This window comes from Pelophylax lessonae (genome assembly GCF_965119305.1).
Source record: "Pelophylax lessonae genome assembly, chromosome: 1".
Lineage (NCBI taxonomy): Eukaryota > Metazoa > Chordata > Amphibia > Anura > Ranidae > Pelophylax > Pelophylax lessonae.
Window position 1 is genome coordinate 435,936,720 of NC_138768.1, and position 14,485 is coordinate 435,951,204.

At 43.3% G+C, this 14,485-nt stretch overlaps 1 protein-coding gene across 1 annotated transcript in view; it reads left to right on the plus strand.

Moving 5' to 3' along the window:
• The window catches only part of ZBTB5 (zinc finger and BTB domain containing 5), a 35,843-nt gene extending 25,865 nt beyond the window's left edge, over positions 1-9,978 (plus strand). Inside the window, exon 2 of the mRNA XM_082265236.1 lies at positions 7,411-9,978. Coding sequence (XP_082121362.1) covers positions 7,411-9,448 — 2,038 coding nt within the window. The 3' untranslated portion in view covers positions 9,449-9,978. The remainder of the gene's footprint in view (positions 1-7,410) is intronic.
• The last annotated feature ends 4,507 nt before the right edge of the window (positions 9,979-14,485 follow it).

Below are 14,485 nucleotides of genomic sequence, written 5' to 3' on the forward strand. Positions count from 1 at the left end.
GCAAGAGGAGTCTGGGAGACCGTGGTACATGGGAGGGGTGGAATTAATCGAGGGCAGCCTGGAAGGCGAGAAGAGAGAAGCAGAAAGAAGGGGGGTGGGATAAATTTATATTCAATTAAATTCATGATTTTAAGTCAAATAAAATACAATTGTATATAAAAATATTTATATATTTTTAAAACTGTCATTTTTTGGCTTTCAGCAAACTGTATCCTGAATTTTTGGGTTTGGCACCAAATTGTCTATTCGGTGCACCTCTAGTTACAATCCTCACTTGCAGAGGCATGATGGGACTTGTAGGTCCACATGAGCTGGAGGGGCTGAAGTTTGCCCACCCCTAAACCAACACAATAGAATCCCAGATGATGGCCCCTCCCCTTCTGCCCAGCACACAGAAGGTGAATGACAGACTTAGTTTTGTTTGTTTCCCTATAATTCTGAATCGAGGGAGTGTGACGATACCCTCCACTCAGATCACACTAAGGCCCCTTTCACATGAAAGTTCCAATTGGATCGGCCTGTCAGTTTTTTAGGTGGCTCTGATTGGACCCTCTCATCCAATCGTATCCGCTAAAAACAGACGAATGGGGATTGCCCATCGTTCCCCTTCCATCTAGCGGTTCATATCAAAATACAGTCTGGTGTAAACGGGCAGAGCAGACATGGAAAAGCTCATTTGCCTGCTCAGCAGGGATCAGCGGATTCCTGGCAGAGTCTGCCACATGTGGAAGGGGCCTAAAGCTCGGTGCGCTAGCTGTGCAGTGTGTGACATCAGTTCCCTGCCCCCTGCCTTTTACTTGCTGAGAAATCGCTTTTGATCTGTGCACTTTGAATAGATCTGGTGGAGAGAGGGCTGTTCATTTTTATTAGAGCCTCCAGATAATTACTGGACCCATAATCAAAGCCCTGTGTAGTCATGAAAGAATATTTCTGAAGCCCTTTGGGTCAGTGTCGACACCATGAGAGCAGGCCAACATCCACTGTGGGCCATCATCAAGAGGACAACAAAGTGGAGGGGACAAATGTGGGCTAACATCAAGTAGATAGCAAGGCTTCTACATATATTTATCAGTAAAGCAGTGAGTGGTTATTGTACACTTGGCTGTTTCCTTTATGTCTAGCCTAAATAAGTACGTATCAGTAATTTTTAAAATTTTGGAAAAGTTCTGCTTTAAAATAGGTATCGCATATTGGTAGCAAACCGCAGCAAAAAAAAAAAAATAGGCCTCAAGCAGTTTAACTATAATGTGCTCGTATGACAGACTAAGCCCGCATTCACACTACCGCGGCACGCCTGTACTACTTCGGGGGCGAATTGTGAAGTCCCGTGCACCGCGACTTCGGCGCGACTTGCACGGACTTCATATAATGAATGTCTATGCAAGTCGCTCCGAGGTCGCCCCGAAGTAGTACAGGACCCTTTTTCTAAGTCGGAGCGACTGGCGAATAATGCCTCCCGTTGAAAAATGCATCAGATGAACTGCGCATGCGCAGTACGTAACGTCACTCCAGCTGATATCCCGATCAGCTGGCGTGACAATGACAATGCGCTGTTTCTCGGAGGCATTATTCGACAAGAGGCAAACAACGGATAGCGCAGAGGAGGAAATTGCGGGAAAATTGTGAGTACAGTACATATACACACAGCACTGCTGGGGACAAATAGAAGTATATCTGGACACTGATGTACAGGGGCACTCTTACAGGGACACCGGATGTAAAGGGGCACTCTGATGGGGACACTGATGTAAACACCCGATGTGATATTTAAGAGATATATGGCTTCCCCCCCCCCCCCCAATCATACTTGCCTAGGTAGATGCAGATTGGCACCTCTGCACTGAGAAACGAGTGATTGAACACTGCTGATCACTCAGTTCTGACAGCTCCCTGAGCAGAGAGCTGCTGTCAGTCAGCAGCTCTCCGCTCTGCCCCCTCTTCGCTAATTGGGGCGCTGGGCTGTGGAGGGGTGGGGAGCGGCCGGATCAGGCTCTCAGCGGCTTGCACCTGGCAGATCCTGACTTCCATTGTCATGATGATGCGGTGCCTGGACTGTCTTCTGTGACGTGGTTCAGTGGTTTGAGCCCCACAACCACTGCAGGGAACCTGTATATGGCTCCCACTCCCCTGCCCCCCAATGAGCATCTTTAAAAACAGAATAGAACCCACATGATTCTAAATGCAGCATGGGGTGTACCTTTTACTCTTACCAAATAAAATGTGGGTTCTATTCTGTTTTCAAAGATTCTCTCTGGTGGCGTATGAGCTAAAGCCATGTACGGGTTCTCAGCAGTGGTTGTGGGGCTCAAACCAGGAACTGGGACAACTGGCCTTAGCAACTGAAATGCCGCTGGCAACCAATAAACATTTCCCACACAAAAGGACCCCCCCCTCTCCTTTCTTCCCTGTAGTACCCTTTATTCAATGAATAAAGTGTGTCCGTGTGCGTCTCTCTCACTCAAATAGTGTAAGACAGGTGAAGTGACACAAAGGGTATGAGAATGGGTGACAGAGTGGATGAGTGTCACAGACAGTGTCTGTGTCTTACTGGGAGAGTATGATGGAGTGACAGAGATTGTGAGAGGGTGAGTAGTACAAAGTGTGTGTCACTCTCTCACAGTGACACAGAATGTGAGAGTGAGTGACTTAGACATTATGATGGAGCATGAGTTACACAGAGATTATTATGTGGAAGGGAAACAGAGGCACGATGCATCACGCACAGTGTCCTTTTACAACTTCACTGACACATTCTCTGTAAAAACAAAGTGTAAGTGCAATGGAGGCACAGTGTTATGCACTTACTGCCATAGAAAGTGACAGAGTGTGACTCTGCTGTCTGTATCTCTGTCACTCACTCTCCCACTCTCTCACCCAGAGATTGAGAGAGTGTGATAGAGGGACAGTGATAGGGAGTTGGATCCTTATCTTTTACGATATTGAAGTCAGGTTCCATGGGCTAATACAGATTCCTTCTTGGTCCTGAAGATGATCACCAAGATTCCTCATTCCCACAGTGGATCCTGCAAAATAAATTCATGTTTAAGACTGCTAATCAATGCATGGAAACAAAATAAAAAAAATGAAAATTGCAAGTTTAATTAAATCGCCAAGAATCTCCATATTTACCTGGATTACAACTCTCAGCGGGTTCCTGACAGGATGTACAGCTGCCTAAGCCCCCAGCTCCAATGCCCATCTGCCCATCATCCTTGTAGACGTAAAGGAAAAGTAATAAAATGTCATTAGCCTGCTGGTGGAGATTCTTGGTCTAGATCGCAAAAATAAGATTTTTTTATTAAACGCTTAGCAGAATGTCAATTTCTGACTGTCACACTTTTACTACAATAATTCTACAATTGGAGCCAGCCAGCACATCACCGCAGTGACATCAGTTGGACATTCCACCAACCCCTCGCTATGTCCAGTTGCGGTCACTGCAAATGCACAGTGTGTTATACAGACCTCAATGTGTACTGTGTTATGTATGGTACAATGTATAGCCATCAGGGCATCCCCATCAGAGCGCCCCTTGACATCAGACGTCCCCATCAGAGCACCCCTTGACATCAGGCATCCCCATCAGAGCACCCCTTGACATCAGGCATCCCCATCAGAGCGCCCCTTGACATCAGACGTCCCCATCAGAGCGCCCCTTGACATCAGGCGTCCCCATGAGAGCGCCCCTTGACATCAGGCGTCCCCATGAGAGCGCCCCTTGACATCAGGCGTCCCCATGAGAGCGCCCCTCGATATCAGGTGTCCCCATCAGAGCGCCCCTTGACATCAGGCGACCCCATCAGAGCTCCCCTTGACATCAGGCGACCCTATCAGGGCGCCCCTTGACATCAGGCGTCCCCATCAGAGCGCCCCTTGACATCCGGCATCCCCATCAGAGCATCCCTTGACATAAGTGTCAAAATATACTTCTATTTGTCCCTGGCAGAGCTGTGTGTACATGTACTGTACTCACGAAAATGTTCCTGCAATTTCCCAATAAGAATATCAAATAGCAATAATCCGCCTAAAAAGAATAGTTTTCGGCAACGCGCATGAGCAGAGAGCGAGTCAGAATCTGACATTTAGATTCTACATCCTCCGCGCTCTCTGAGGTTTGCCTCTTGTTGGATAATGCCTCTGAGAAACTGCACGTGTGCAGGGTCATCGTCATGCCGGCTGATAAGGATATCAGCTGGAGTGACGTTGTGTACGCAGTTCGTCTGATGCATTTTTCGAGGGGAGGCATTATTCGTAAGAACACCGGCCCTTAATTGGAAAAAGGTTGATGACCCCTGCCCTAGCAACTCCCTCCAACTTCCTGTCTAGTTAGTGTCTCAGTGGCTAATACATTTATTGGTGTAATTTACTAAACTTAGCGGAGCCACCGATTGACCGTTACTTGTACAGGAATTTTGTTTCATTTGAGGAAGCATGGTTTTTAAAGTGTGTCCTGTGTGGAAACACATGACTGTTTTGAAGTACACAGGAATCCTCTCATGCTTTGTTATGATATTGGCAAGGAAGCACATGTATAGCAGAAGGGACCTAAAAATCATGAGTTGCTATGCTGGATATGTACTATGACGTTGAATCAAGCGATTCAACAGATTCTTGTTACTACTGGGTGATTAAATGATCAAGCAACAAGGAAAGCTCATAGGCAACACAAATCTGTAGCCTACATATATTTTGTATTTTTGTACTTGCTGATGTGCCCAATTCCTTAATATAAAAATAGGTTACTCAGGGAATTTTAACAACCCAATTAGTTGTGCGCGAGTCTCCAGGGGGGACAAAGAAAGATGGTTTATGGCATCACTAGCATCCCTGTTATGTTTTTCATGTTGCAGAAAGTATTCTTGCTGTATGCACAGCGCAATCTAAAGTTTGAAAGAGCCATTAGCTCCCTGAATACATTCAACAAACTCATAATGTTAACCAGTAAGACTCCATTCACACTGAAGCGGCATGACTACTTCGGGGGCGACTTGTGAAGTCCCGTGCACCGCGACTTTGGCGCGACTTGCACGGACTTCATATAATGTCTATGCAAGTCGCTCCGAGGTCACCCCAAAGTAGTACAGGACCCTTTTTCTAAGTCGCTCCTATTAGAACGGGTCCTGTAGCTGTCAATGGACGGCGAGGGACCGCGACTTGTCAGGCTGACAAGTCGCCTGACAAGTCACGGTAGTGTGAATGGAGCCTAAGTCCCCGTTCACACTGGGGCGACCTGGTCGCCTCACAGGTCGCCTTCCATAGGGAAGCTGCGGACCCGTTCTAATAGGAGCGACACAAGTCGCTCCGACTTAGAAAAAGGGTCCGGAGCTTCTTTGGGGCGACCCGGAGCGACCGTCATAGACTTCAATGTTATGAAGTCCGTGCCGGCCGCTCCGAGGTTGCGGCGCGCTGCTCGCACCGCAACCTCGGAGGTCGCCCCTGGAAGTCGGATCGCCCCAGTGTGAACGGGGCCTAAAACAGCTTCTTTGACAATGTTAAGTGTTTGTAACCCTTAAAATAAAAATAAATAAATATTGCACTGGCTCTTTAATATGTTTACATGTGCTTTATGTTTCTACAAACTTTCTGCCTGCCAGTGTCCTGTTTTACCTGGTTGATCCTGCCTGTGCCCCTCCTCAGAGTAAACTGACCGTGCTAAGCATGGCTGCCCTCCATGCTACCATTATCAGTTTGTCTTGTGTCGTTTCACTGAAGATACAGGCCTGCTGTGCTCTATCTTCTGTAATCAGTAGAAAGCTGCACCCCCCTCCAGCTGCTCCTCATGTCCACCCACTGCTTTCGGCTACAGGAAAGTGACGTCATGCTGCCGGGACTGATGGTGTTTCATTGTTATGGAAACGCAGAGGCTCGGCGGCAATGTCTCTTCCAGATATGATGTAGGTGCCCCCAACACTGGACACAACCGGCAGCAGGTCACTGTGGAAGCTACATGGATGCACGGATCTGCACAAATGAAGCTGGAGAAGGCAGAAAAGGAAGTTAAAAAAAAAAATAAGCACGTAGTAAATACAGGCCTATTTTTTGCCATTTTTCAAAAATGATTTTGTAATGAGTAAAGGTTACAACCAAATTAAAGTGATACTAAACAGAAATTGTTTAATATACATTTTCTATTCTCTTTCTGTATATGGATAATGGCACTGTAATTATTTTAATAAAACAAAAAAGTACCTTTTTTCCTAATCGATATACAGCTGTCGCATGACTCAGCTCTTTCCCAGCCTGTTTGCAGGGGAAAAGTGGCAGGAGGAGCTTCTAGCCCTACGCTGCTAGTCACGTTAAAAAAAAAAAAAAAAAAAAAAAACAGCCTTTTGGAATACAGGGTACAAATAAATATCAATAAACTGTTTTAAATCATCATACAAATATATGTTTGAAATCAAATCTTTAATATTTTTTGGCAACAACACGGTGTGAGCAGGTTTCTGTCAGTCACAGGCTGTGTCACGCCCCTCCTGCCTGTGTTTTTGCATAACAGGGAGAAGAGATCTCCATCAATCAAGATGTAATATCCAACCCCCATTGTGTTTAGCTGGTTAGTGGGCATGGAGGAGGAGGGAAGGAGTGTGTATATACACCCACATGTGTGATTCTTTAGTCACATGGGCTGCTCAGATGTGATGGGGAGGAAATGCTCAGGGTAGAAAATACACTGAAAACGGAATATGTGTAGAGCTGCCAACACTGCTCTGCAAAATCCAATTTCAATGGGGACTTGGACAGAAGGTAGAGATGGAGAGCAGCAGGGTCAACCAGGATTTTTGCAGAATCCAAAAAACAAATCTAATAGTGAATGAGTGAGTATGAACAGCATGTAATACAACATTTATTAATAGTTATTATTGATGTGGGTTTAATTTGCAATATCACTTTCTGAACAAGGTAAAACGCATTACATTATATACAGGATCAGTAGGAAAGCCGCAGAAATGTATTTCCTGAACCCTGTGTTGTGTAACTTGGCCATATTATGATTTTAATAGTTTTAGATTAAAAATATTTGGTAACCACCTTAAAACCTGAAATGAAATGACGTTTTGCTCCTATAATTTAATGGTCCAATGCAAGAAAATCTATTGGCCATTCAGGTTCTTGTGTTGGACTGTTGAGTGTGCTTAGTTTTTAGGCAAAAGAGATGTTGAGGCTCTTGAATAGTGTGCTCTTCTTCAGATAGTAGCAGTTTTAATTTTTATGACCCAACAACTCTCCAAGTGCAGTCATGTATTTATCATTACTTTTGGTGATATTGGTAATAGTTTATAACTGACCTTTCAACGTTCCCTGGATTGTAAAATGCATATTATCATATTTGAAATGACATACATAAACATTTCTATTGTTCCCTGACTGTATATTTACATTGGTATTTTCCTTTTTTTTTTATTTTTCTAGGAACATGGATTTCCCTGGACATTTTGAGCAGACCTTTCAACAGTTAAATTACCAGCGCCTCCAAGGCCAGCTCTGTGACTGTGTCATAGTTGTCGGGAGTCGGCATTTTAAAGCTCACCGCTCTGTACTAGCAGCATGCAGTACTCATTTCCGAGCTCTGTTTACTGTAGCAGAGGGTGACCAGAGCATGAACATGATCCAGCTGGACAGTGAAGTGGTAACATCTGAAGCCTTTGCTGCTCTTATTGACATGATGTATACATCCACTCTCATGCTTGGAGAAAGCAATGTGATGGACGTGCTACTGGCAGCATCTCACCTCCATTTGAATTCTGTTGTGAAAGCGTGTAAGCACTATCTGACTACAAGGACATTGCCTGTGTCTTCCCCCAATGACAGAGCTCAGGAGCAAAGCGCACGAATGCAAAGGTCTTTCATGCTTCAGCAGCTGGGATTAAGCATTGTGAGTTCGGCTTTGAATTCAAGTCAGAGCAATGAAGAACAGGCCCAGCAGCAACAGAATTCAATGGGTTCCTCTGTAAGAAATAGCATAGTGGAGCAAAGGGCCACATTTCCTATAAGACGACTGCACAAAAGAAAGCAGTCTTCTGAAGAAAGGGCTAGGCAGCGCATGAGGGCCTCTATTGATGAGTGTCTCATTACTGATGTTACCAATGAAAGTGTACAGTCCATGGGTAATTCTCGTGAAGAATATTTTTCCCCTGATTCCCTTAAAATTACGGACGCTATGAAATCTGACTCTGCACCAGACAACCAAGAGGATAGCACACTTATGTTTGATCAGTCATATGGCAACCAAGAAGACACACAAGTGCCAAGCCAGTCTGACAACAGTGGAGAAAACATTATCTCAATGGCAACTCAGACAACTCAAGTTGAAACGAGTTACAATCCGGAATCAGCTTGTGAGAAAACAGTGTATTCTTCAGAGACTCATGATCTTACAGTGGATGAAAAAGATCACATGCGAATCATTGTAAAATCTGAGCCGCTCAGCTCCCCTGAGCCTCAAGATGAGGTGAGTGATGTCACCTCACAAGCAGAAGGAAGTGAGCCAGTTGAGGTCGAAGGTACTGCAGGTGCAGAAAAAATTGAACTGAGCCCAGAAAGCAGTGATCGCAGTTTCTCTGATCCCCAGTCTAGTACAGACAGGGTTGGAGATATTCACATTTTAGATGTGACTCCCAACTTAGAGCACAAATCCTCTTTTAGCATTTCTAATTTTTTAAACAAGAACAGAAACAGCAACCTCAGCCTAAGTCAAAACAGTGACGATAACATTCCAAATACAACCAGTGACTGTAGAATGGATGGAGAAGTGTCCTACCTCGTCAGTCCAGAAGTAGGTCCCAGTGGTCATTCTTCCAATGTTATGTCTCACTTGGATAATCCTTTCAATGATGGCCCAGATTCTCACTTTGCTCGACCCATGCAGGACGTTATGAGTATTCCTTGTGTTCAGTCCTCCAATTACCGTGGAAATGACCCGTTTGGAATGGACTACCCAAGATCTGGATTAGGGCTTCACTCTATGTCCAGGTCTATCATGGGAAGTGCAAGGGGTCGTGCTTTTAACTTTCCAAATTATCGGCGTATCGCGCCCAAAATGCCAATTGTTACATCTGTACGGAGTGCTCAACTACAGGATAACGCCTCCAGTTCCCAAATGATGATGAATGGGGGAAACTCCTCTTATGACAATGGGAATGCTTCTCAGCAAGGTCCACCACAGTTGACAAGGGCATCTGCAGATGTACTTTCCAAATGCAAGAAAGCTCTCTCGGAGCATAATGTGCTGGTGGTGGAGGGAGCCCGTAAATATGCCTGTAAAATATGCTGTAAGACTTTCTTGACTTTGACAGACTGTAAAAAGCACATCCGGGTTCATACAGGTGAAAAACCTTATGCTTGTCTGAAATGTGGAAAGCGGTTTAGCCAATCCAGTCACTTATATAAGCATTCCAAAACTACTTGCCTTAGGTGGCAAAACAGCAATCTTCCTACGACGTTGCTTTAACTTTATCACCTCCTCACCAAGACCAGTTACCATTATGTGTGACGTAGCAACATTTCCTTGTACTTAATGAAGTAGGATGACCCAGTGTATTGTGAATGAACAGGAAAATTACTTTTGGAAAAGAAAAAAGAAAAAAAAAAAAAAACTGTGGTCTTGGAGGGGAAACATATCTTCATCAAAATATTTAACCTCTCTCTGTTTTGAGGTGCAAGTACTTCATTTGTTTATGTATGTTTATGTAAAATGAAAACATTACTAACATGCAAGGTTTTAACCAGACATTTCTGTACAATTGTGTAAACATTAATGCAACAAAATGCATTTTTATCCATTTTTGGTAAGTATTGTTCCCTTCCTTTGAGTAAATTATTGAAAACTGTACAAGCTTTTCAATTAAAAAGATTAAATCTTGCCAATTAAAGATCTACATTTACATTGTTATCTCTCTTGGGAATTCTGGTGATCTGGCTTCCAGGGTTGCCATAAACATTGGTAGTGAATATACTGAAAAAATGTAATTGCACCCACTCAAAAAATAATCAAGCTGCTGCTGTTTTTTCCCCCCAAATACCTAATAATATAAATGTAAATATTAGGCGCTTCATATAATGGGAATATTCATAATATACAAAATCAAGGAATTCCTATAGCTGCAATGTAATATACCAATCAATATAAAACCCATAGAATTCATATCATATAAATCATAGTGTGTATATGTATATATAGCGACTCTTGAGCCACTGTTCAAAAGTGATTCAAAATATCAAATCCCCATAATCCATAATCCTTTTTCTAACTATATATATATATTAGAAAAAGGTGAGTTACACTTGTTAGTAATCTTGGGGCATCAGATTTCCACAGCAAAGATGGGCTCCCAATATTTATTTACTACAAGTACTTGTAAAGTGCTGTCAATTTATGTAGCTCTTCACATATACATAATATTGTACATTCACATCAGTGCCCAGCTTAGAATCTAAATTCCCAAACTCAGATTCATACATACACACACATACTAGAGCCAACTAACCTGAATACCCAGAGGAAACCCACACAGGCACAGGGAGAACATGCAAACTCCAGGCAGGTAGTGTGGTTGAGATGCGAACCAGCGACCCTAGTGCTTGTAGGCAGAAGTGCCGCCCCTATTCAACCAAAATCATATATAGAAAGAAGGAGATGCAGTATCCAAATTGATGCAAAAATAATTTTTTGAAATATCTCCCAGATGGGAATCCTGCATACCCCTAGGGGAATAAAGCAAACTCGCGATAATTAAAGTAGCACGTATAAGCTATATCAAAGGTTACAAAACCTATGCACTCACATGATCTCAGTGCAGAGAAATACTTATCAGACAATTCTGTGTACAAGAATTCCAACAGGCATACAATGACTAAGGTCCTTCAATGTCCACGGCCATGATGACATCATTATGACCTGCCCTTGCGTGTATGTTTTTAGTCACGACCTGTTCAGGAGCGGGTTGGTCTGGTCTTAGTGATGTTACCATGTCTGTGGACTTGGAGGGACCCATCTCATGCCTGTTGGAATTTTTGTATGTGGAAGTGTCTGAGATCATTCGAGTGCATATGTTTGTTATCCTCTAATAAAAATTTTAAGCAAAGCTTTTACTATTGTGAGTTTGACTTAGTTCCTTGAGTGTAAGGGAGGCCTGATGATCTGGGTTGGGGAGCATCAGGTAAGAGTGGAAAGAGTCACTTAAACTAGATTAACCACTTAAGCCCCGGAGCATTTGGCTGCTAAACAACCAAGGGGTATTTTGCGATTCGGCACTGCGTGATTTTAACGGACAATTGCGCGGTCGTGCGACAATGTACCTAAACGAATTTGACGTCCTTTTTTTCCCACAAACAGAGCTTTCTTTTGGTGGTATTTGATCACCTGTGCGCTTTTTACTTTTTGCGCTATAAACAAAAAAAGCGTAAATTTTGCAAAAATAATATTTTTCACATTTTTTATATGAAATTCCCCAAAAAAAAATTTAAAAATCAAAAATTTTTAACATTTTCGGCCAATTTGTTTTATGCTACATATGTTTGGTAAAAAAAAAAAATCGCAAAAAGCGTATTTTTATTGGTTTGCGCAAAAGTTATCGCGTTTACTAACAAAGGGAAAGATTTGTCATTTTTGTTGTTTTTTTTTAACGCGTAATGGCGGCGATCTGCGATTTTTTTTGCGGTACTGCGACATTGCGGCGGACAGATCGGACCCTTGACTGACATTTTTGGGGTTACCAGTGACATTTCTACAGTAATCAGTGCTATACATATGCACTGTTACTGTAAAAATACACTGGTAGTGAAGGGGTTAACTTTATTTGAGAGGGAGGGGCTGTGTGTGTCCCTAGGGGCGTGATTCTTACTGTGATTGGCTGTGGCTTGAGGTGTAAGGACACTGATCAACGGTTCTACATAGTAGAACCGTGTGATCAGTGTTTTTACACCGAGGAGAATGACAGGCAGCTTGTTTACACAAGCCGCCTGACTTTCTCCCTCTCCCCCGACGATCGCCGAGTGACCGGCGGACATCGGGTCCGCCGGTCACACGCGCGGGGGGGGTCCGGGAGCGCGCCCGCTCCTCAGACCCTCCCAGGCTAGTGACGTAAATTAACGTCACTTTGCCTGTGAGGGGCTGACTGCCGCAGTAAATCTACTGACGGCGGTCGGCAAATGGTTAACTTAAAGCAGATTTAAACAGTGTGAGCTGCATTTTAACCACTTGGGCCTATTTTTGACACTTGGTGTTTACAAGCTAAAATCATTTTTTTTTTTTTTTGCTATAAAACTACTTAGAACCCCCAAACATATGTTTTTTTTTTTTTTTTAGCAGAGACCCTAGAGAATAAAATGGAGATCGTTGCAATATTTTTTATCACACCGTATTTGCGCAGCGGTTTTCCAAACGCAATTTTTTGGGGAAAAATTCACTTTTTTGAATAAAAAAATAAAAAAACAGTAAAGTTAGCCCAATTTTTTTCCATAATGTGAAAGATAATGTTACGCCGAGTAAGGCCCCTTTCACACACGCTGTCAGTTTGTCAGTTTTTCATCCATCCGTTGACGGATGAAAAACGGACATCAATGCATCTCTATGTAAAAACGGATGAAAGACGGATAACAACTGACGAAAAACTGATAACAACTGACGAAAAATGGATGACAACTGACGTTGTGTGAAAGGGGCCTAAATAGATATCCAACATGTCATGCTTCAAAATTGCACACGCTCGCGGAATGGCGACAAACTTTGGTACTTAAAAATCCCCATATGCGACACTTTAAAAATTTCTACAGGTTACCAGCTTAGAGTTAGAGGAGATCTAGGGCTCAAATTATTGCTCTTGCTCTAACGATCGCGGCGATACCTCACGTGTGGTTTGAAGACCGTTTACATATGTGGGCGGGACTTCCATATGCGTTCGCTTCTGTGCGCGAGCTAACGTGGACAGGGCGCTTTCATTTTTTTTTCCCTATTTATTTATTATTTTTACACAGTTTAAAAAAAAAATGTGATCATTTTTATTCCTATTACAAGGAATGTAAACATCCCTTGTAACATAAATAGGCATGACAGGTCCTCTTTATTGTGAGATCTGGGGTCAAAAAGTCCTCCAAGACCATAGAGTCAAATGAGGGCCTGGTAAGCGGGAAAAACAACCGGGACGCTGCTGGGGGGGGGGGGGGCACCTCATCCGTCACACCGTAAGAGTGATCCCGCAGCAAATCCGCCGCTGGCACCACCCTTATCTGAAAGCCGATCGCCCACCGTTTTCAAAAATACCAGGGGTTATGGCAGCTATCTGCTACCATAACCCCGGTATTTAGCGTCAACGGACTGACGTAAAACTACAGCGGGCGATCGGTAAGTGGTTATAATGGTGGCACGTTTGGCAGTGTTTTTTTTTTTTTTTAGCTCAACCAGTTCTAGACCGGAATGATTTGCCCCCTTAATGACCAGGCCATTTTTTGAGATTCTACACTGTTATTTTAATGGAAAATTGCGCAGTCATGCAACACTGTACCAAAATAAAATTGATGTCCTTTTTTTCCCTAAAAACAGGGCTTTCTTTGGGTGGTATTTGATCACTTCTGTCTTTTTTGTTTTTGTGCTATAAACAAGAAAAGAACGACAATTCTGAAAAAAAAAAAAACAATATTGTTTACATTCTGCTACATAACATTCCCCAAAAAAATGTAAAAATTAAAATTTTTCTTCCTTTTAGGCAAATTTGTATTCTGCTACAAAACTTTCAAAATACGCAAACCAATCAAAATACACTAATTGTGATTTTGTTTTGTTTTTTTACCAAAAATATTGTGTCTCCAAACTAGGGGAAAGATTTGTCATTTTTATTATTCATTTTTTTACTAGTAATGGCAGCGATCTGCGATTTCTAGCGGGACTGTGACATTACGGTAGACAGATCGGACCCCTAACTGACATTTTTGACACTTTTGGGGGGACCAGTGACATTACTACAGTAATCAGTGCTAAAAATAGGCACTGTTTGTGTAATAATGACATTGGCAGGGAAGGGGTTAACACAGTGGTGATCAAAGGGTTAAGGGCTCTTTCATACAGGCGGACCGTTCAGTTCCGCCTGTCCATTTTTTTTGGCGGATCTGAACAGTCCCCCCATGCATCTCTATGGGGCATCGGATGTCAGTGGAGACATGTCCGCTGACATCCGATCCGTCAAATCTGGACGGATGGAAACCCTATTTTGCATCCGTTCCCATCTGATTTCCCCCATAGAGATGTATGGGGAACTGACAGCTGTGTCTCCGCACACAGTGCCACAGTGCGAAGAACAGCTGTCATCCTCCTGCTCAGCAGGGGATCGGCAGATCTATTCCCCGCTGAGATAAATTGAGTCCGTCCGATTGACGGATAGTGTGAAAGGGGCCTAAGTGTGAGCCTAGGGGAGTGCTTTCTAACTGTATGGGCTCGTGAAATGATCACAGAGACCTGCGATCCTATATACAAGGATCACAGGCGCTCTGTGAT